A 23,812-nucleotide genomic window follows, 5' to 3' on the forward strand; every position below is an offset into this window, starting at 1 on the left:
GTAGGAAAAAATACAGTTGAAGCAAAAACTTTATGTCGAGTTTCCAGATATTGCCCCAGAAAAATCAACCCTCAAGGATTGGTATGCTAAGTTTAGACATAGTAAAATGAGAACCGAAGACGGTGAACGCAGTGGACGCCCAAAAGAGGTTGTTCCCGTCCGAAGAAAACAAAAAAAACCCACAAAATGATTTTGAATGACTGTAAATTGAAATAGCAGTCTAAAGATATCAACTGACCGTGTACATCCTATCATTCACGCATATTTGGGTATGATAAAGCTCTGTGCAAAGTGGGTGCCGCGCGAGCTCACTTTTGATCAAAAACAACGACGAGTTGATGATTCGAAGCAGTGTTTGAAGATGATCAAGCGTAATAAACCCGAGTTTTTGCATCGATATGCGACAATGGATGAAACATGGCTCTTGGTTGACAAGTTTATGGCATCTGTAATTTGGGATGCGCATGGAATATTTTTCATTAACTACCTTGAAAAAGGAGGGACCATCAACACCGACTATTACATAGTGTTATTGAACCGTTTGAAGGACGAAATTGTCGAAAAACGGCCGTATTTGAAGAAAAAGAAAGTGCTGCTTCACCAAGGCAATACACCGTGTCAAAAAACCATTAATTGGGCTTCGAATTGCTTCCTTGTCCACCGTATTCTCCAGATCTGGCCCCCAGCGACTATTTCCTTTTATCAGCTCTTAAAAGAATGCTCGCTGGGAAGAAATTTTCGTCGAATGAAGAGGTGATCGACAAAACTGAGGCCTATTTTGAGGCAAAGGACAAATCGTACTACAAAAATGGTATCGAAAAGTTGGAGGGTCGCTATAATCAGTGTATCGCCCTTGAAGGGAATTATGTTGAATAAAGAAAACTAATTTTGCCAAAAAAATATGTTTTACTATGGTAGGCCGGGGACTTTTCATTTAACCTGTTACTTCTTCTTCAAACAAAAACTTCCATTATGCTAAATCTCACACTTTTCCATGTTCGCAATATTCTTAAAAAGATATAAGATATATGATCGAAGAGAGATTAAAATTCTAAGTGGTTTCAGTGAAAGTTCATAAACATTCTAAGCGCAATAAGATCAGGCCAGAACAATTTTCAACAGATATGAGAGGAGCATGACTGAATACAGTATGACGGATTTCTATAAACAAATAAATTTCCCTCGTTTCCCCTCCTAATATTAGACGAAAACAAATAAACGGAGGATTTCGAGGAATACAAACATGTACCACTAAAATCGCTTATGAACCTTTTTGAGACGGGATGTTTACGGATACTTGGCTCGTGACGTTTCATTGTCTCGACGTTTACATTATCTAACAGGGAATCCATTTCCCTGCTGCAACTATTCCCAAACATTGCACACACGTACTGGGGCAAGGAGCCTCTTAAATATAGAACACGGTCGCCGGTAAATTAATCATCGATGAATGGATGCGGTGCCGTCGAATTTCGACCCAAAAAAAGCAAACAGTATCGAGTTGGTTTCGTTTTTTTTCTGGTTCAAACCGTGTTAAAATCAGAACACTGTTTGCCCATCGCAAATACAAATTTATTGACTAATTAAACCTGGAACAGCTCTGCTATTAATCCTTTGTTGCTTGCATCACTCGCATCCTCAGTTATGATGAACTGAACAAAAATCGGTTACGTGTGTTACGTTGTTAGCATCACTAGGTTTCGTGTTAATCGTTTCTCTTTCATCTAATACTGATGGTACAGGTTGCGTCAGACTTTCTCCTAGTTTTTATTAATATTAAACATTCTCTCATGTTATTTAAAATCACATGAGGGATTGAATTATTAACTTTTAAAGCAATATCTGAACGTATTAAATAAATGATACATATATATCAGGCAAAATATAAATAGGGTTTTGAGAAATAATGATAGCCTGTGTGGGTTTTGAATGACAATGAAATATGTTACAAATAATATAAATGACAATTTGATAACAATGAAGTTTAAACATTATACGAATACATAAATAAATAAGAAAGAACATAATTATTGATAAAATGTAAAGATGTGTATAGAATAGCTGACATACCACAACCCTATGTCATATAATTAGCGTTGGGAAATATCGTCTGAAAACAGTCGAAACAGTCGATAGTTAAAAAATTAGCAACTGAAAATAGCAATTACAATTTTCAATCAAATGCACGGTTCCACTTTTTTTTTTTAATTTGTGATGCCTGACGAAGAAGCCCTTTCTTGTATAAATTGTGAGATAGGAAAGGACGGAGATAATTGCTTGGAACAGTTAATTTTATGTGTACTTACATCTTTTTATCCTATTAGATTAACAATCTTGAAAAATATTAAAATATTAAATATCAAGCAAACTACCAAAAAAATCATAAAAGTATATATATTACATGTAAATCTATGTAAGCATAAAATGGGTACATTTTTGTCAAGGTCGCGACTAGGACGACAGAGCCAGAACGTTACAAATCAGTCGAATGAAAATGGTAACTAAAACTAGACGACTGAAACAGTCGATAGTTAACAGTAACAAAATCAGTCGGACCGAAAATAGCGACTGAAAACAGTCGACTGAAACAGTTACTGGTAAAAAGTAGTAAAACCAGTCGAGCCAAAAATAGCGACTGAAACAATTGATAGTTAAAAGTAGTCAATTACTAAACAGTCGATTTCAGTCGGTAGTTTCCAACACTACATATGATATCCAACAATATTGTGAAAATAAACACAAACCATACCAGAACATAAAAATATCTTTGTTGCTATGGAAAGTACATATAATATGAACATCATGCTATTCATCTTGCTGCCTGTTGGTAACACTGCTTCTGGTTTTCAGTTTACATACGAGGTCTTTCTCGTCATCTTCAATGATAAAATTCTTACTATGACTAGCATTTTACCGCCAAACTCTACGATGATCCAAGATGATAATGATCGGTCTTGGTTTGAGAAACATCAAAATATCATCATATTTCCTCAACATAATGGGACAGCATTCCGCTGGAAACTATTCAGATACTCTATGAATCTATTTCATGAAGAATTACAGCTGGTTTAGAAACAAATGGTGACTCAATATCTTATTAATAAATAAATATTTTTTATATGTTCATATTATTTTGTCCATCCTCTATAATTACTTATTTCAAGAGTAAAACAATAAAAAGATATACGTGAAATGAACTCTTTTTGCTAATAATACTTCGAATTGTTCTCTAATTTAGATAAATTTCGATTTCAAATGATTTTAAATAAATTGTGGCTGTTTTTACGTTATATCTGTAGAAGAAAGTTAGCTTAATTAAAACTGGTTCTACATCTAAGTAGATACTGTTAAATAAACATGTATTTTAAAATTGGGTAATTAAAAAAATAAACTAAAGACAACAAGATTTTTTTATCGCTTGTTCTTTCTTCAAGTATGTTATCTCTTTCTGTAAAGAAACATAGATGTTTCATCATTTATTACGATTTTTCAAAATATTCTCGAAGCAGAACCATTTTATTTTCTTTGTTTTTTAGTTGTTTACGCATTGAGCGTTATCTTTGCGATGGATAGTGCTCAATGATATTATAGGAAGATCATTGCCGGTTAGTGTAAATATTTTCTTCGTTAAACAACGAATAGCATATATATTTTCTTCTTTGTTACGAGCAATTCATGAACACGAAATCCTGGACAGCCTTGACTGTGTGATTTATTCGTTTTTTTTTTCGTTTCTTTGTTCATTCTGAGATATCTTGATTGAAACTACTAGTTAATTTGTATTACCTTGGTACTGACGCTATCCTGCGTATAGGTTGACGGTGTTAAATACAAACATTAGGTAATAGTTAATTAGTTTACTAGTATGGAGACAGTTCATAAAAATCGTTTTACCGGCACTGTACTTTATTATATGTCGAATATTTAGAAATAAAATGGCTACCGCTGATATTTTCAGTTCTCGAAGGACAAAATAAATAATTTCCTGTAATTTTTACTATAATAAATGAGAAAAATGTAAGAGTTCAATGATGAATGGTGAAAATATAGAAAGACTTTAAAACTACAGCTACAAAATTTCAAGATCTATAACGATATAAAAGATATAAAGAATAATATCCTGTAATTTGCATAAAAAACCCAAAGAAATATGGAGATTTTAACCAAAACGTTTTTACCTTCAATTATTATTATATTATTATTTAAAAAATAATGATATAAAGCAAAAAACAAATGAAGCCATTAGTACAAATCAGCGATTATGTTTTTTTTTGTACATCATAGTTCAATGAGGCTATCATGATCACAAGGCTAAGATACATATTTACAGATACATAGACCCAAATATACAATATAACAGATAGAAGAAGATAGAAGTTTCAAACATTTCGAACAATACGTATAAAAAATGTAGTAACCGAAATTTTAGGTCTTTAAAGTCAATTAAAATAAAATAAATTAAGAAGAGATCTAATTTAATAATTCATAGGAGAATTTAACATGTTGTAAAGCATATCTAAACCCAGATTTCGTGATTTTCGTGTGCTCCTATATGTTTGTATACAACATCATGCCCACCAAAATATCATGCCATGACAACGAATAGTGAAAGTCAAGAAACGCTGGAAACTAAACTACAACTACAACATTTCTAAATCTACAACGATGACGTAACATCGACGACATTACTTGTAATCCTCTAACGAGCTGTTAATATTGCGCACATGTACGGTAGCTGATGAACAATGTGCCAAGAATGAATATCGTGGATGTGGGCGAGCTTTCTGTGAAGTTCCCGACACCATCGACAGGAAACGTAGCGGTACCATAATGAAACCGTCGGAATGGTTTAGGACGGGAACGATAACCAGAAAGGATGTCTCGACCTTAAAACTAAAACCGACAGCGAGAACTACTGTTAAATTATCAAGCAGTGACGGTCGGAGTAACAACTTTAAACGCTTAAAATTAAGAGCATGGTTTAATGCATCCTAATTATAATTCACCTATTTGATATAGGCCTGTTAAAAGAACAATTAACTTTTATTTTTCTTTGTAGGCCACTGAGTGACTTAAAAGTATCAGTTATATAATGAAATAAATTGTATAATGAACTTCTTAGTAAATCAATTGATGTTATCTTAATTACTGAAACTCGATAAGTAATAAGGATTTAGTATTTTTTGTTTATTTCACCAAGGACAACATATATTAAATATTTCGTACAGAATAAGACAGAACTCTTTAAAATATTTGACATTTATTAAGAATATCGGTATTTGTTAGTAGAGTTAGTATTTCTTTAGTAACAGTACTTAATTAAACTGTGTCCTATATGGTTATTATTCTGTCTACATGGAATGTAAGCAAAGAAGAATTAATTTTTATTTTTCTTTGTAGGTTATGACTATATTTTTTATCGCAAATTAAAAAAATTGGTTATATTATAAAATAAATGTAAATAAATAAATTGATATAATCTTAATTATTGAACTATCTCGACAAATGATAATGATTTAATATTTTTGGTTTGTCTTACACTCTACTCACGAAAATTAAAAGGCAAGTGACAATATAAATAATTGAACACAAGCTTGAAAAATAAGAATTAATTAAAGTAAATCTGTACATGTGCAGTTCACCTATAAACAGACCATACAAGCACCAATAACGTTAAATAACACTATCATTCCATATAGCAATAACGCTAAATATCTCGGAATGAATCTCGATGCAAAACTTCGCTGGAAGGAACATATAAAGAAGGATAGAAAAGGAATTGGAAAGAATTGGAAGAAAATCGGAATTATCAGTATATAATAAATTGCTATTATATAAGCAAATATTGAAACCTATATTGACATACCGAGTTCAATTATGGGGATGTTCTGCCAACAGTACATAAACAAAATACAAATTTTTCATAACAAAGTCCTGAGAGGTATTGTGGGTGCACCCAAATACAAGAAGAAATCAAGATAATTCCAAGGGGGCATGAGGAAAGACTCCTTTCTCATACAAATATTGAAATATTGCAACTTTTGGAGACCACCAGAACAGGACTCAAAAGAATCAAACCATCTGATCTTGTGTAGTGTTGTGTAATGAGGCACATATATTAAAAAATTCAGCAGTGACATGTATAAACATTATTTCACTAGAGACTGAGATAGGGCCGATGGGTCCTCCTAGTTATATACCTAGATTTAAGTTAGCATAAAGACAAATTGTAGGTTAGACGGAAACGACTAGTAACAATGTATTAATCAAATAATAATAAAAAAATCTTACAACAGGAAAATTGAAAAGTCCCCAGCCTACTATAGTAAAACACATTTTTTGGCAAAATTAGTATTTTGTTGATTTTTTAAATGTTTTCGTCGGTAACAACCTCTTTTGGTCGTCCATTGCGTTCACCGTTTTCGGTGCTCATTTCACCACGTCTAAACAACTGCGCATCAACTGTATTTTCTCACCCCAAAAAGCAATATTTTATCAACACGCGAAATTCCTTTTTATTATCCTTTTTTTTCACAATAACAAAAGTCACTCAAAAACTTCATTAAAAATACTGTAACTCTGCTGTAATTCACAAACTAACGATCCGACAGCTGCCAAATTTATATACGCATCTTTTGAAGGTTAGGGTTAACTGAAAACATATGCATTTAATTCTAGTAGCGCCATCTATGTGTCAGGCAGGGGACTTTTCAATTGACCTGTTACATATTACTATGTTATTAAAAGATTTCTCATTCACAAGATATACTATCACGATCCAGATACAACATTAATGACCACGGGTATTAAATGTTTTGTAAGAATCACTGAAATTTATTTTAAATATTCGATATTTATTAAGTTATTCATTCTCGACATTTAAAACTATTTGGGCTACAGTTCTACAAGGTAGCATTTTAGGACCTCTCGCGTACCTGCTCTACACTCCTGACATTCCAACAATAAAAGAAACACTACTTGTAACCTTTGCTGATGACACAATTATTTTGACAAAAGACATATATCTGCCTAGGGCAGTAGAAAAAGTACGAGTGGCAGTCAACAAAATCTACAAATGGACGAAAGATTGGAAAATGCAACTTAATAGCTCAAAATCTGTTCATATTAATTTTGCATTGCGGCCAAATAATAAAAAGTTAATTGTATCACTCAATGGATGCCCGATTCCTCAAGCAGAATCAGCTAAATTCCTCGGCATGTTAGACAAAAAGCAAAACACTTAGAACCAAAATAAAACAACAACACTGGTTAGTCGGAAGATACTCTCAACTTGATCTAAAATCAAAGAGATTGATTTATCAGACAATCATAAAGCCAATTTGGATCTATGGGATACAAATCTGGGGCTGCACTAAAAATTCAAATCAACTAGTATCCAACGCTGTTAAAACAAAATTCTTCGATTAATTACCAATGCCTATCGCTACGTAACCAACGAAGAACTAACTGCATGATGACCTGGAAATCAAATGGATTTGCAAAGTTGTGCTGGATTTCGCCTTGAAACACGAAAGAAGATTACTAAATCATACTAACGTGGAAGCAATACAACTGCTGGACAGCGCGCAGGATGTCAGGAGATTGAAACGAACAAAACCATACGAACTTATATAAAGTGTATACCTTTAATGTAAACTATAGCTTAAGTTATTATAATTTTATAATTGAGGGATACATATTGATGTATTTATCTTGTAGAGCTCTTGCTTATGAATTAATCCAAGTACAAATCAGTACAAGTAGTCCAAGTACTAAGCATATCTAATAAAGATGTTATCAAAAAAAAAGTTATTCAGTATTTAATTTCTATATAAACTGGAAAATATTTAGTTCAACTATGTTAGTTAGTACTCTTTTAGTAACAGTACTCGACTGGATTGTGTCATATATGATTATTAGTTTATATATGCAAATGGAATATAAAAAATCAGTTGTGTTATTCTGTAACACATCAAGCTGGTGACAATACATCTTATGATAAACAGGAAAACACTGTGGTTTTGATATATTGCTAAATTGTCGTTATTTGATTACAATTTATATGGAAGTGAACAATGTTTTGAACAATAAGACACTATTTGGTCAGCAAAGTGTGGAAAAGTAATATTTAAACTATATAGAGTAACTAGCGACCCGCCCCGGCTTCGCACGGGTGCAATGCTGATACTAAATTAAATACACTACAGAAAAAATAAGAACGTTGTATATAAAAACATAGCGGCCCGCTCCGACTTTGCACGGGCATAAAATATATATGCCTATGTCACTCAATGAAAACATGATTAAAATCGATCCAGTATTTTTGGTTCTTGGCCTGCACGCATTAAATTTGGAGTAAAACAATTCCTCTTCCCCTATACTATGAAGATTTCCTGCTATCTTTCGAATATCTAAATTCATACAATTTTTATTACATTACACATTTTTAAACGCAAATTTTAAATTTGTAATATCCCCGAAAATTTTTGTTTAATTTACATGCTGTAAGGAACCATATTGATCTATATTAATTGCACACTGTATTTAAGGTACTTAATTCGATAAGGATTAATGCCGTATTGCTTAAAATAGCTTTGTAAATAAGCCATTTTCTCACGTAAAAAGTAAACAATAAAAATGGTTAATGTGGGTTATCCCTAAAAGATAAACATATACCATCGCGGACTTTTTTGTAGACCTTTTTATGGTGTACAATACTGTAGTACATTAATTTGATCTAACTCATAGGGTTAGGCAGCGTTTTTGCTAATTGCTAAATAAGCCTAAAAAAATAGGTTAATTTACGACATCACGTTAGAAACCTCTAAAATTAGCAATGTTGCCTTAGTATATTATGCATGTATTATACATATAAACCTTCCTCTTGAATCACTCTATCTATTGAAAAAAACCGCATCAAAATCCGTTGCGTAGTTTTAAAGATTTAAGCGCAGATAGGGATATAGGGACAGAAAAGGCGACTTTGTTTTATACTATGTAGTGATGATATCAGATTATTTGTGTGGAGCGATATTAAGACAGGATAAAAGGGCTTCTTAAAAGATTTGAGTTATGAATGGAGTATGAAAAATCAACAGGAAACAAATAGTGATAGTTTGGTGGGTTTTACAATACTTGAAGTGGATTTATTTGGAGAATTTTAGATTCCGTGTTCACGAAGGAGTCAAAATTGTTTATAAAGCACCGAGAAAAAAATGATTTTTCCAATTTAGTTTAAATTGAAACTTACCTGAGTGTATCTAGCTCTGATGATGTCCTGTCCTTCCCTGTTCTCCCCTTCCCCATGTCTCAGCAGGGCGCGTTCGACCCTAGCGAGCGTCGGCGAGTCCATGAGTCTGGGCTGATGGTGATGGTGATGGTGGTGATGCTGCTGCTGATGTTGCAGGCTGTGACCGTAGAGGAGGCCCGTCCCGTTGCTCTGACGCTCCGTTTGCAGAAGCATGATGCTGAGGACCGCGTGAGAATAACAACACTGACGACCCCGACCTCTTTAACCGCAGACTTGATGACCACTTACCAGCTTCGGCAGGAACCTCTGACGATCGGCAGGTACGGGTCTGATCTTTCTCTCGCTCTCTTTATGTACGTCTCCTTCTATTTCGCGTGACGGCGAACCTGACCACGTTAGAATCGCAACGAGCGATTGTACGGGCGTGAAGAAACGATCGACGGTCTGGAAGGAACTGCGGGAGTGCGGCGCGAGATATTTGGCGGACGGCAAGTGGTCGGGGAGAATGCGCTTTGCGCCAGCGGTCGTTACGATATGGATTCGTTCGTCTCAAATCTCAATCGTCAATTTTGTTTCGTACAATCTTAATTTACAAATTAATTTATCAGTAGTGTTTTGTTCTACTTGCATTAATGCATAAGCAAGTCGAGTACGGGATTAATACATCGGTATGTATTTCCAAAATTACGATTATTATTGACTAGCGACCCGCCCCGGCTTCGCACGGGTGCAATGCTGATACTAAATTAAATACACTACAAAAAAATATGAACGTTGTATATAAAAACATAGCGGCCCACTCCGACTTTGCACGGGCATAAAATATATATGTCTATGTCACTCAATGAAAACACGATTAAAATCGATCCAGTATTTTTGGTTCATTCATTACTGCCCTTGGCCTGCACGCATTAAATTTGGAGTAAAACAATTCCTCTTCCCCTATACTTACTATGAAGATTTCCTGCTATCTTTGGAATATCTAAATTCATACAATTTTTATTACATTACACATTTTTAAACGCAAATTTTAAATTTGTAATATCTCCGAAAATATTTGTTTAATTTACATGCTGTAAAGAACCATATTGATCTATATTAATTGCACACTGTATTTAAGGTACTTAATTCGATAAGGATTAATGCCGTATTGCTTAAAATAGCTTCGTAAATAAGCCATTTTCTCACGTAAAAAGTAAACAATAAAAATGGTTAATGTGGGTTGTCCCTAAAAGATAAACATATACCATCGCGGACTTTTTTGTAGACCTTTTTATGGTGTACAATACTGTAGTACATTAATTTGATCTAACTCATAGGGTTAGGCAGCGTTTTTGCAAATTGCTAAATAAGCCTAAAAAAATAGGTTAATTTACGACATCACGTTAGAAACCTCTAAAATTAGCAATATTGCCTTAGTATATTATGCATGTATTATACATATAAACCTTCCTCTTGAATCACTCTATCTATTGAAAAAAACCGCATCAAAATCCGTTGCGTAGTTTTAAAGATTTAAGCGCACTTAAGGATATAGGGACAGAAAAGGCGACTTTGTTTTATACTATGTAGTGATTACGTAGCGATAAGTATTGGTAATTACTCGTAGACCTTTATTTTGGATTACTAGTTGATTTAATGTCTTAATGCAACCTTTTATTTATATCCCGTAGGTCCAAATTGGCTTTATAATTCACTGATAAACTAATCTCTTTGATTTTGGGTCAAGTTGGGAGTATCTTCCGACTAACCATTACAGTTGCTTGACTTTGATTCTAATTTGCTCTGCTTTTTGTCTAAACCGACCATCGAGATGTATGCCGAGGTATTTAGGTGATTCTGCTTGAGGAATCAGACATCCGTCAAGTGATATAATTTAAAAGATTTTGAGCTATTAAGGTGTATTTTCCAGTTTCTACTATTTATAGGTCTTCTTGAGCTCTCTTGTAGTTTTTCTACAGCCTTAGACAGAGGTACATCTTTTGCCATGATAAGTGTGTCATCGACAATTATAAAACCTATTTGAAATATAACAATGATAATATAAAATGGATTAGTAATGCAACACTGCCAAAACATAGCTCTTCAATTAATTACCAGTACTTATCGCTATATAATCAATGAAGATCTTCACCATAACCTAGTGACTAAATGGATCTACGAAGTTATTCAAGATTTCGTCTTAAAACATGAAATAAGGTTAGCAAATCACTGTAATATGGAAACAACCCTGTTACTGGACAACGTGCAGGAAATCAGAAGATTGGAGCGAACCAAAGCACACGAACTTGTATTGTATATAACTACTAGTCTTAATTTTAGCTTATAAGTAGTCTAATTTAATTTTAATTTGGAAGTTACATACTGAGATAGCCATTCCGCACTCATCTTGTGTTGTGTTTTGGTACAAGTGCAACAAATTAAGATGGTACTAAGCATATGTAAGGTGGTAATAAACTGTTAGCATGTTTAGTTATTCTTTTTGATCTTTCTCCCTACGTCTTCTATTTGCTTTCTATTTATTTATATTATTTTTTCTAGATTGGTCATATTTTCCTAGAGCGTGTATTCTCACCACTACTCTACTCGCTTTCAGGGTCTAATTAATGGTACTGAGAGGTACTTTACCTTAACTATCAGTAAAAGGAATGACATTCAATAAGTAACCGAAAACTAATGGGGTTTTTGCTTAAATTTCGTTTTAATTAAACAGTAAATTAAGGAATCGTCGAATGTGGGCATTAATTATGTTAATAGATAGGCCACTGTGCGCTGATATACAAATTCCGATTATGTGTGTGTGGTAAGGCGCAAATAAAGCCGCGAAAAGAAAGCTATGCCGCCACCGCTATCGTTCAAAATGCGCCAGCGACAATCCGGCCTCGGCATATTCATTATCGGGCCTTTTTCATTAGAAAGCGCGGTTTTTGATAAGTGCTATTTTCGTAAATATGATTCCTTTGTGCCTGCCATTCGCACGCATCGCTCCTACTGCCTCGACTGCCAGCTGTTATTGTGCTTGTGTATAATATTATAATTAAACTGAATCAGATTGTATCATATTATGATGTGTGATTCAATTCAAAACGTCATGGTAGAAAAGTATCCGGTCTAGCTATAATTAAAAAAAAATTTACATTTGATGTAGTTGCTTACTTATGTAGCGAATTGAGGCATGTCGAATTTTACATCGTGGAATAACGGTCTACAAAATACCCAGAAATATAATCCCAGATGTTGAACACGGGCGGGGTGCCAATTGGAACCCGACACCGAATAGCTGGCGGCAACCCCGAGACGTTTATCTGGGATATTACTGAAGGGTATTTCGGTCATTTAGTGCTCAACCCTCGTTTGGTTAAGACGTGCCACCATCGACTGCCCAAGCCTCGTCTTCAGGTAACTCCGCTGCCATCCTTTTTATCTTTGTATTTTTCTCATTTTTTATACTGTCAATAAATAACGGTCACATCATGTAAACACCACTGTTTCATTTCGATTTACCTCCATTCACCGAGCCACATCATTTACCCTAAACTTATAATTGTAAGTTACCAAACCTGTAAACATTAAAAGAAAAACATTTTTTAAACAATCAAAACTCGAATTCAAAAATAATATAGCTGAAAATTTAAAACAAAAGGTTCCATTAAAACGGTTGATATATGGACATATGTTGCGATGATATAAAGAAATCAATCGTAATTAGCTGGTATACTAATATTTTAAAAAAGTTTGCTCACTGTACTAAATATAGAAACTTGGAAACTTTTCAATTTTCACGACTATTTATGGAAAAAAAAACGCCGAAATTTTTTACCTCTAAGTTAAAGAAAAAACTCTTAAAATGTATATACTTTGGGATGAAAGAAACGAAAATCCATGTTAAATTGCTCTAGAGTGTATAGTTTTTAAGATATGAGTTATAAGCAGAAATCCACTCCTTGTTGCACGAAATTGCACTTTTCATTGTATAGTGTAAAAACCCAAGCTTGTACAAAAATTATTTCACTACCATTCGATTCAACACAAAATTCTCTATAACTTCTGTAAGTTTCATTAATTTACGATCATTTGAACCGAAATGGCAGTAAAAACCTTGAGAGTGGCAAAAAATCGCACATTTTCACGACTATGGACAAGTGCCAAATTTTTTTACCTCTCGAATCAAGATGAAACTCTCAAAATATATGTATTTCGAGGTGATGGAAACGAAAATCATTGTTAAATTACTTTAGATTTTATAGGTTTTAAGATATGTGACATAAACTGAAATCCTCTAAATATTTAAAAATACACTTTTCACCGCATACCCCAAACATTCAAAGTTGTACACAAAGTATTATACTACCATTCGATTCGGCGTAAAATTCTTTATAAACCCTGTAATTTTCATTAACCTGCGATCATTTGAACCGAAATGACAGTAAAAACCTTGAAAAAGGCATAAAATCGCACATTTTCACGACTATATATATGGAAAATGTGCCAAATTTTTTTACCTCTCGAATCAAGACGAAACTCTCAAAATACATGTATTTCGAGGTGATGGAAACGAAAATCATTGTTAAATTGCTTTAGATTTTATAGGTTTTAAGATATGTGACATAAACTGAAATCCTCTAAATATTTAAAAATACACTTTTCACCGTATACCTCAAACATTCAAAGTTGTACACAAAGTATTATACTACCATTCGATTCGGCGTAAAATTCTTTATAAACCCTGTAATTTTCATTAACCTGCGATCATTTGAACCGAAATGACAGTAAAAACCTTGAAAAAGGCATAAAATCGCACATTTTCACGACTATATATATGGAAAAAGTGCCAAATTTTTTTACCTCTCGAATCAAGATGAATCTCTCAAAATATATGTATTTCGAGGTGATAGAAACGAAAATCATTTTTAAATTGCTTTAGATTTTATAGGTTTTAAGATCTGTGACATAAACTGAAATCCCCTAAATATTTAAAAATACACTTTTCACCGTATAACCTAAACATTCAAAGTTGTACACAAAGTATTATACTACCATTCGATTCGGCGTAAAATTCTTTATAAACCCTGTAATTTTCATTAATCTATGATTATTTGAACGAAAATGAAAAAATATCGAAAATTGTTAATATGGAAAAAACACCAACACAATCTTGATAATCTCTAAGGTAAAAATAAAACTATCAAAATAATTGTATTTTGAAATGAATGAAATGAAAATTCATATTAAATTGTTTTAGAATTTATAATGTTTAAAATTGTGTTATGAACAGAAATCTACCAATTTTTCGAAAATACACTTCATTGCATGTCATTGTATAAAAAGGGCAAATGACAAAAAAGAAAATGAAAATATCTGTAAAGATGTGTTATTCTATAGAAACCTTCAACATATTGCACAGATCTTGAAAAAATAAGTTGAAATTTCATCAAAACAATATATCGGTTCTTATGACATTTTTATTATTGGCCTCTTAAAATAATTTTTTGTGTAATGAAGCATGAATAGAACAGCGTATAAATTAATTTCAAATGTTGTTTTTAACATCTATATTTGAACGCAGCAAAATATTTAAACATAATACCGGATGTTCATTTATCAATCTCACATGTCTTAAAGGTAAATTATGAAAAACATGAAATAATCTCTGAGAGTTGTTACTGGAGCAGCATTACTAGTAAAAAGGATGATGATTTTTTATCTTTTGCGGCCTGGAACAGCGGTCAACCACAGACATCAAAAATGTAGTTAGAATTAGTCTGCTTCCTAAATGATAAAAGCCAAAGGCTTATAATCCTTAAACAACATAAATAAATAATTAATATAAAATATTATCCTGTAATAAGTTTGTTCTCATCAGGCCATGCAAAGCGATTGTTTCCTTTAGAAGATTTCTTTTGGTGTCTCAACAAGAGGCTGTTTGTCTGATACTACATTTAAAAACCTAGTTTTCATTAAATGAAATTCTTCTTTAACTGATTAATATGCTGGCTGGACTAGGTCTGTTCTATTTACATAATATAAACCATGATTGTATTTTGTATTTTTTAAAAATATTTTAAAGTGTCCTTTTTACCACCGACGGTTTATCTGGACTGGACCTACAGTTTAACCTAGGTCCTCAACATTAAGTCTACCGACTGGGCAGTGACCAACTTAGAGAGCATTCCAGAAGACATCCGGTCTTACCCAGCCTGGTTACGAGCGTGACTGGGATAGTTATTATTTATCGAATTTTTAACTGTTGCCTATAATGATAGTTACAATTACAATCACAAACATAAAGTACATCCATGCCCCAGCAGGATTCGAACTCGCGACTATCGGAACAGTAGGAGTAACATCCTGTCGCCTTGACTACTGCGCCAACAAAGCCGGCTTGTAACTTCTGACTAAAAAAAAAGATTTAATATGAAAAATAATATTAATGATATTAATAAACTAGTCCTTTGTAATCTATATATATTAGAATATAATACCAGCATTACTAGACCTTTAACAATAATATTAAGACCACTTCGTTAAACTTCAATAGACCAAAAATATTCACCCTCAACTTCCCGTTCCTTGTAAATTCAATTGACTTTACACCCTCATTGAACTCGGACTCTCCCCTATATATATTTCCCAACTTATTTTATATCTAATTTATTATAAAATATGAAATTATAATAAAATCTGAGCCTTTAAAAAGATTAGTTTCTTTCAATAATCAGATTTATCGCTCTTATCTACTGAGTAAACTTCACTTACCGTTGGTGCAAATTGCTTTCGTCTACAATATTTTCGCTCGTTAAAATCGAAAAAAAATGAACGGCGGGTTCCACATCCGAGGAGGAAAGCAAAACGGATTATACGGGCAGACGTTTAACAGGCCCTGAAATGGAAAAAGGCCCTCGCGAATTTCTCTGTTACCTCCGGGATTGAGAGGAGTTAAAAAAAGACAAGAACGAGAGTCTCATTTCGTTTCGTTCGAATAGGCGCTTCGGTTTTAGGGCTAATAACTAGGCCTCAAAAAAATGCCGAAAGAATAAGGCGAATATAAAATTCTTTGAACTTTAATAGAATAAAGACAAATAAATAATTCAATTTATTACATATGTTTATGTACATAATTTCTTTCCTTACCTTTCGAATAAGGATAAAAGTCTTAAAATGTATGTATATTGGTGTGAAAGGAACAAAAATCTAAGTTAAATTGCTTTAGAGTGTATAGATTTAAAATATGCGAAATAAATAGAAATGCACTATTTTCTTGAAAATACACTTTTCATTGTATGCCTTAAAAACCAGGGTCTTTAGAAAAACTGCTACCTTTCGATTCAGCGTAAAATTATGTATAAACTCTGCAATTTTCATTATTCTGCGATTAAATGAACGGAAATGACAACAAAAACTTGAAAATTACCGATCGAAAAATTTCGACTATAGATATGGAAAAAGTACCAATTTTTTTATCTCTCGGATAAAGGTTCATAATATACGCATCTTGAGGTGATAGAAAGGAAAATCTATGTTAAATAGCATTAGAGTGTATAATTTTTAAGATACGCGACATAAACAGAAATCCACAACTTCTTTGAAAATACATTTTTTACTGTACAACCTAAGAACTGGAAGTTTCACAAAGTCTACTGTATTACCAATCGATTCGGCGTAAAGTTCTGTAATCCCCTGAATTTTCATTAACTCAGGATTATTTGAATGGAAATTGCAGCGAAAAACCTTGAAAATGACCAAAAATCGAAAATATGTAATATATAATGTATATATATATATATATATATATATATATATATATATATATATATATATATATATATATATATATAAAACAATAAAATCGATGCTAAGAAAAAATATACAAGCTGTCAGGCCTTTTCTTTGTGTCCGATGGGATTACAAAGGTGTGCTGTATACTTCTAAAGCTATAGCAACTGCTAAAATTGAAATAAGCATTGCCAGAAAAGCTTCATATAAAATTTATAATCTCTAACTAACTTACTTATATTTATAAAGACTCTGAATCAATAGAAACAACACTTTCCTTATAATATTTTATACTCTATAAATATTTGTAGCTCACATGGATGGTTGAGTCAGATATTTTGCAATATAACAATATAACTCATAGAAAATGAAATCATATGTGACTAGATCTCGATTAAGCAACTTGTATGACTACTTCCAACGGCAATAAACTGGAGGAATTAAATTAAAGAGATTATGCTTGATAAAAATACTGGATATAAAAGGATATAACAAAAGTCTGGTGAATATGTTAACAATGAAGAACTTTGGTACTTTTCTGCCTCTAGTATATCGGAGAGAGTACATATAGTCTGTTCAAAGTTATTTTATACATATGTCGTCTAAATCTGTGACATCAAAACGTCTCAATGTTGCCGCATCAACTCCAAGTTTTAGTTCATAGCTATAACATACAACAAAATTCTAATCTAAATAAAATAATTAAACAAAAATGTTATCAAATAAAATTTATTTTAACATTATAGTACATCTACAAACTACAGTTTATTATACAACCACAATAGTTTATAGGTTAGAGTTATAACCTCTCTAATCACTATTTCAAGAATTTTGCATAGGTCTGACAACTGGACAGGCTCATTCTTTTACGTGTTCCAACTAATCGGACAGCATTGTGTCTCTTTTTAACTAGAATAAAATGACAAGGAAAATATTGTCTGGCTCTGAAACGAATTTACAAATTGCAACAGGCAATACATTAAACATCTTGATGACGTATGTACAAAAAAACTTTGAATAGATGTCGGAAGGAAAATATATAGGAAAATATGTATAGTGTAAGTGTTAACAAAGAAGACCGGGAATTGAAGAATGAGGTGGACATCATCAATCAATGATAGATGCTTTATGGATTCTGCATATTTGATTAAAACACAATGATTACAGTACTAATATTTATTTATATCACTTCAAGTGTTTTGGCAGTTGCTGACGCCAAAATTCCTGCCTATCGTTCAAATATTGAACCGTTTCCTGGATACATTTCTCGATTGCGTCATCGTTCTCTTTAAACTTACACTTGATACTAGGATGTTTCATCAGGTTATCCAGATAATCTTTGTCGGGTGCCAGTTCCCTCAGTAACCTGCTCGGTTTGCTTGTTTTACTCCTGACTTGACTGAAAGGCGTTGACCTACGAGTGCTGTTTTTGTCTTCGACGTCCTTGGGAGATGGCGATTGTGTGATGCTGGTTTCACCAGATATCAGGCCAGCGGATTTCGGTCTGCGTCCGATGGAACCAATAGCGTTCTCGATGGCTTTCTGGGCCTTGTGCACGCCGAGTTTAAAGCCCTCGTGATCAGGCCTGATGTGTAATCCTCGGTGGTAGTACATCAAGCTATGTTCGAAATCGCCCAGGTAGTAGAGAGCCTCGGCTTTCTGGTAGATGGCCTTCATGTATCCCTTGTCGACTTGCAGGGCGGATTCCGCGTCTTTTAAGGCTTTCTCCGGCTGGCCGAGCAAGATGTAACATTTGCTACGGGCCACCAGAGACTGCTTCTCAACGGGATTGAGCTCCAGCGCCTGGAACAGATTGACATTATCGGTCCAGTTATCCGGAATGTTGCGAGTCGCCTATGGCCGATAAGGGCCGCGGGAAAATTGCGGTTAAATATCAGATACAAGTTTAACGATATTGGATCCGGGAGAGGGTTTTATTTTCTTGTTTTTGTCTGGCGAAATATTATCAGGATTTTTCGGTGAGACGTATTTAATTTAAGGTTATTTAAAACTCTATGTTTGGGTCTAATACGTTGATATTTTTTGTCATTAATTTTGGAAATATTTATTGGTTCATTTCGGGTATTTTAGTATAAAAATATGAAGAAAATCGATTTTTTTCTTTCATATTTTCAAAGTTTAACCCTCTAAGAATATGCCCTTCAGAGGATTTTTCCAAATTTTAAATAGCTTCAGAGATATAGCTGTTTTAATAACGCGCGATCTAAAAAAGAAACTCTTGAGGCTTAAACAAAAAAGTCAAACAAATATGTTTTCACCGAATTACGGGATTCCGTGTAAACGACAGGTCTTGTTACTATTTTTTTTACGTATCCGAATATTTTAAAAATAGTAAAAATCGAAACTTTTTTGTATTATTGTTTTTATCGAGTGATACGTTATCGGAATATTTCAAGCAAATCGTATAGATAATGCATTTGCAATATTCAGTGTAGGGAGGCCGAGAAATATCGATATATCCATATTTTTTTCAACAAATATCGATACTTTTGCCCGATATATCGATATATTTGTTGTTCAATATTTTCGATATTTTTTTCCAAAAAAAATTAAAACTGTTATCAGTAATTTTCATAAACGTTCAATATTAAAATGTCAGTACCTGATTTTAGAAATTTAATAAAATTATCGTTACTTTTTAAAATGTCATTTTGAATATTTTTTAAACATTCTTTTTCCGTCATTTTGTAATATATTGATATGTCGATATTATTTCCATGGCCAACATTCCTAATTCAATGTTATGAACTATTACAGCTTTATTAGATTATATTTAAGTCTAAATACGCAAATACGCTGATAATTTTTGTCATTAACTTAAAATTTAGGAAACACATATTGATGTATTAATCCGTACTCGCCTTTCTTGTGTATTAATGGAAGTACAACCGAACAGTAGTAATAAATTAATTTGTAAATTAAGACTGTACTCAGTATATCTAATGTAAGATACAATTAATTAAAACAAATTATCAAAAATACCAAATATGACTAAATGGTCATTTAACAAATGTAGTAAACACTGAAATAACTTTCGCTCGTTCAAACTACTGACCCAAGTTAGCAAAAAGACAGAACTAAGTACTAAAAACACTTTTGGAGCTTTTTAAATAAGAGTCTTTTCTCACATGACCACAAAATTACGAAATATATTGATAATGCTTGAACAAAAACCGTAATTTGGGTTTATCTTATACGGACCCTTTTGATCGATAACGTTTTCCCATCTTTAACCATTGCTAAAACCATTATTTCACCTCTACGAAAAACTTCGGAGTTTTCTGATAGAAAAACTGAACCAAGTCAACTCTACATCGTTATAAGATAAATATGAATGGTAGTCGAACGGAACAAGATCTGGATTATACGGAGGATTCATTAAAACTTTCCCACCAATATCTCTCAATTTTTGTCCACTCACTAAAGACGTACGTGTTCTAGCGTTCTCATAATGGAAACCAATGACTTCCTTATTGAGTAACCCTAATTGTTTCTTTTAATCGCATTATTCAGTTGCAATAGCAGATCATGATGCACAATTTCTTTCAAATCATATCGCTCTAATATCAAAATCGAAAAAAATAGAGGCTTTAGGGCATTGAAATTATAATAAACTAGATATGGGATCTAGAATATCGAGAAGAAACTCTTGTTAATTATTTAAACTGTCAGTCCTTAATTGAGTAGACCAATTTATGTATTTTTAGACACTTGGAAGTTATATCTCAATAAATAAAAAAAAAGAACCGTGGAAACCTTAGAAATAAAATCGACAGCTATAGCGATATCTCCGCGGCACATCTCGTAATTCCCCAAGGCTAGGAACGTGCTGGAGTCCGCCTCCTCCGGGATCTGTAGGATCCGGGACCTATCCTGCTTCCTCTTGATCTTTAGCGACTGCTTGATATCCTTGGATCCCAGATTGACCGCGGCAGCCCGGTCTTTATCGCAATAGATCTCCTCTTCTCTCAGATTTCGTCTTCTTCGCCTTTTACCTATAAACATACAAAACAAATAATTTACACAGAATTAATTAAAGTTTATGAGAAATATTGGCACCTAAAATGACTACTGCAATAGTGTTCAAAAATCAGTTCTAACATAACTTTCATAGTGTACGTTTCATTTATACAAAAAGAGTCTTCGTATCCAAAAAACGAGCATGATGGTTAAAATCGTAGTACTAGATCTCGTAAAAGATTATTAAAACTTCAAAATATCTTAAAAAGACTCACAACGCACGGCAGCCGATATTTTAATTTTGTGATTTGTCTATAAACTATTAAAAATATGTACAATATGTTCTCAAAATAAGAATAAAATAAATTTATTCTTAATTGGACAAAAAAATCATAAAAATTACCCGAAATATGCCGCCCTACACCTATATCCCCCTTAAGAAAGGCATTTGTTGCTAGAAATATGTGTATATAATTTAAAACTATTAATATAAAAGACGAAAAAGTACAGAACTAACCTTTTCTTCGAGATGGATCTTCTGTGATCTGCTTCGACAGCCTCCGGCTAGTTTCGGCGGACATCGGCACTTGTCTAATCCGACGGTCACCACCAGCTTCCCCATGATTACCTCCTTCCTCCTTGACCTCCTCACCCTCTTCCTTCTGTTCCTCTGAGGGTTCGTTGATACTAACGCGTACGAAACTTTGAATCAACTCAGTTTCCCGGGTTATCCTGTTCTCGGCCTTGGATTTAGGCGGTTCTCCCATGATCTGTCGCTCGTAGATTGCTTTGAAACGTAAAGGAGGCTAATACTGACGTTTTAGAGGGACAAAACGGCGAAAAACCAACGGAAAACCTGACCAGTATAACGGAAAGATGGTGGATCACTTGAATAGGTGACGAATGTAACACTTCTAGCTGTTAGTTGCTATAGTAACGCCTCGAAGGTGTAATCAATGGTTGGGGAAGGTGTCTCCCGGGCACGCGAACACCATGGAGCTGTTTTTTTTTGCATTGGTTCGCGGAAAAATCGATGGGGGGCTTAAAACTGTATAGTTCAAAATTTCAATACAACACAGAAAATAATATTTTATAACACAAACAAAAATTAATGAAGCCGAAATTAACTCATAATAAACAATTTTAAAATGTTGCAGATTGAGCAGCAAGATTTTTATAAAAAAGGCTCGCATAAAAATAAAAGAGAACTTCGTAAAAATCGAAAATTATCTGCTTTCTTGCCTAAATACTAGATGGAGCTTACACGCCATACGAAAGCTAATAGTGCAAACTAATAAAGAAACAATTTTTGATTAAAGTTAAAGCTTAAAATCAAAATGAATTGTAAATTTTTTTCAACTTAATTTGTTATAAAATATGGTGAATGCGCCGGTAAGAAACTGATGAGATATTTATACGTTGTTTTAAATGCCACACGGATAATTAAACCAATGATATCACTTTATGGTGCCTAACTGGTATTAAATATAATATATATGTAAACATTAATATTATCCGAGTTTATCAAAATCGGTATTTATTGAATATGGTGAAGGCGCCGTGGTAAAAACTTCATAGAATTATTGAAACTTGTAGTTTATTGACATCAATATTATAACATCAGAGGACGGAAAATATACCTAAGAGGTATCTGCGCTTCATCTTCTATTAATCCACTAATTTTAAAGATAGTTTTCTAGAACTTATGACAAAAATAATCAACGTATTTCTTAAACTAATCCTATTTTAATAATATATTGAACAATTATAGTATAATCGATCATTGTATAATATATTGTGCTTACTTTGTCATAGCATAGCAGAGATTTTCCTAAATTGCCCGATTTTAAATGACTGTTGGCTTCTTCATGCCAAAGTTTGGATTCCTTTTTCTTGGTTAACTTCGACGATTTATTCTTCTGTCGTTTTCTGCTATCGCCCATTGTGATTTACCTGAAAAATATTGAAGTTTTATTGTAAAATCATTTGTATTAAAAATATACACGGATTTAAAAAAAAAAAGTTAACAACTGGCATTAAAATATGACAATTAATCTAAGAAATTAGAAGCAACTATTCTGTTAAGCGCTTCGATGTATCCTGAACATTTTTTACTTTAAAATTGTTTATATTAAATATTATGAAACACTTTCCACCATTTTCTGTAACATATTCCTATAGTTTTGGCAACATGACAATCCTATGTTGAAAGACCGATTTGGTTTGGTTTTTTGTATAGTAAAACAATGAAATAACGATTTTGAGCCAATTTTCTGTGGAATTTTCAGTCATCAATTCATGTGGAAGGGGCAAAAACTTAATTATATCACATGATGGATACCAGATTCCCCAAGTAGAATCACATAACTACCTCGAAATATATCTCGATGGTAGGTTATTTTATAAACATCATATTAGACAAAAAGCAGTTCAGATTAGACTGAAAATCAAGCAACTGTACTGGTTAGTCGGAAAATACTCTCAACTTGACCTAAAAGTCTAAAAGATTGCCAGTTAATCATAAAGCAAATTTGGACCTATGGGGGTGAAATTATGGGGTTGCACTAAAACATCAAACCAACTAGTAATTCAACATATCCAAAATAAAGTTTTACTATGAATTACTTATGCTTATCGCTACGTAACCAACGAAGATCTGCACGATGGCCTTGGAAACAAATGGATATACGAAGCGATCCAAGATTTCGTCTTAAAACATGAAATAAGGTTGCTAAATCACAGCAACATGGAAGCAATAGAGCTACTGGACAACACGCACGAAATCAGAAGAATGAATCGAACTAAACC

The 23,812-nt window shown here is 33.1% G+C and overlaps 2 protein-coding genes across 5 annotated transcripts in view; both read right to left on the reverse strand.

The window, feature by feature from the left end:
• LOC143202479 (uncharacterized) overlaps positions 1-9,708 on the reverse strand; it is a 49,042-nt gene extending 39,334 nt beyond the window's left edge. For 3 of the 4 annotated variants that reach the window (XM_076414047.1, XM_076414045.1, XM_076414044.1), the window contains exons 1-2: positions 9,539-9,706; positions 9,251-9,467 (exon numbers count right to left, since the gene is read on the reverse strand). In XM_076414047.1, the coding sequence (XP_076270162.1) occupies positions 9,251-9,463 (213 nt within the window). In that variant the 5' untranslated portion in view covers positions 9,464-9,467; positions 9,539-9,706. Of the gene's footprint in view, positions 1-9,250; positions 9,468-9,538 lie in introns of all 4 variants that reach the window. The other variant, XM_076414046.1, reaches the window with a different exon arrangement.
• An 8,476-nt stretch (positions 9,709-18,184) lies between these two features.
• LOC143202252 (outer dynein arm-docking complex subunit 4) lies at positions 18,185-22,224 on the reverse strand. Its single transcript, XM_076413597.1, has 3 exons — positions 21,522-22,224; positions 20,801-21,039; positions 18,185-18,826 (listed from the first exon to the last, which is right to left on the reverse strand). Exons 1-3 carry the CDS (start codon positions 21,769-21,771, stop codon positions 18,209-18,211), a joined length of 1,107 nt encoding a protein of 368 aa, XP_076269712.1. The 5' UTR covers positions 21,772-22,224; the 3' UTR covers positions 18,185-18,208.
• Positions 22,225-23,812: the final 1,588 nt, after the last annotated feature.

Source organism: Rhynchophorus ferrugineus, unplaced genomic scaffold (genome assembly GCF_030347505.1).
Source record: "Rhynchophorus ferrugineus isolate W39M unplaced genomic scaffold, kcgeb_rfMv2 rfM9, whole genome shotgun sequence".
Taxonomy (NCBI): Eukaryota; Metazoa; Arthropoda; class Insecta; order Coleoptera; family Curculionidae; genus Rhynchophorus; species Rhynchophorus ferrugineus.

What these genes read in the sequence shown, in the direction of transcription:
- LOC143202252 (XM_076413597.1), bottom strand. Translation starts at nt 21,771, where the DNA reads ATGGGAGAACCGCCTAAATCCAAGGCCGAGAACAGGATAACCCGGGAA. An exon ending in AGATCCATCTCGAAGAAAAG is followed by an intron (nt 21,040 to 21,521) that starts GTTAGTTCTGTA and finishes GTATGTTTATAG; the next exon opens with GTAAAAGGCGAAGAAGACGA. An exon ending in CTGTCGATTTTATTTCTAAG is followed by an intron (nt 18,827 to 20,800) that starts GTTTCCACGGTT and finishes AATCTGTTCCAG; the next exon opens with GCGCTGGAGCTCAATCCCGT.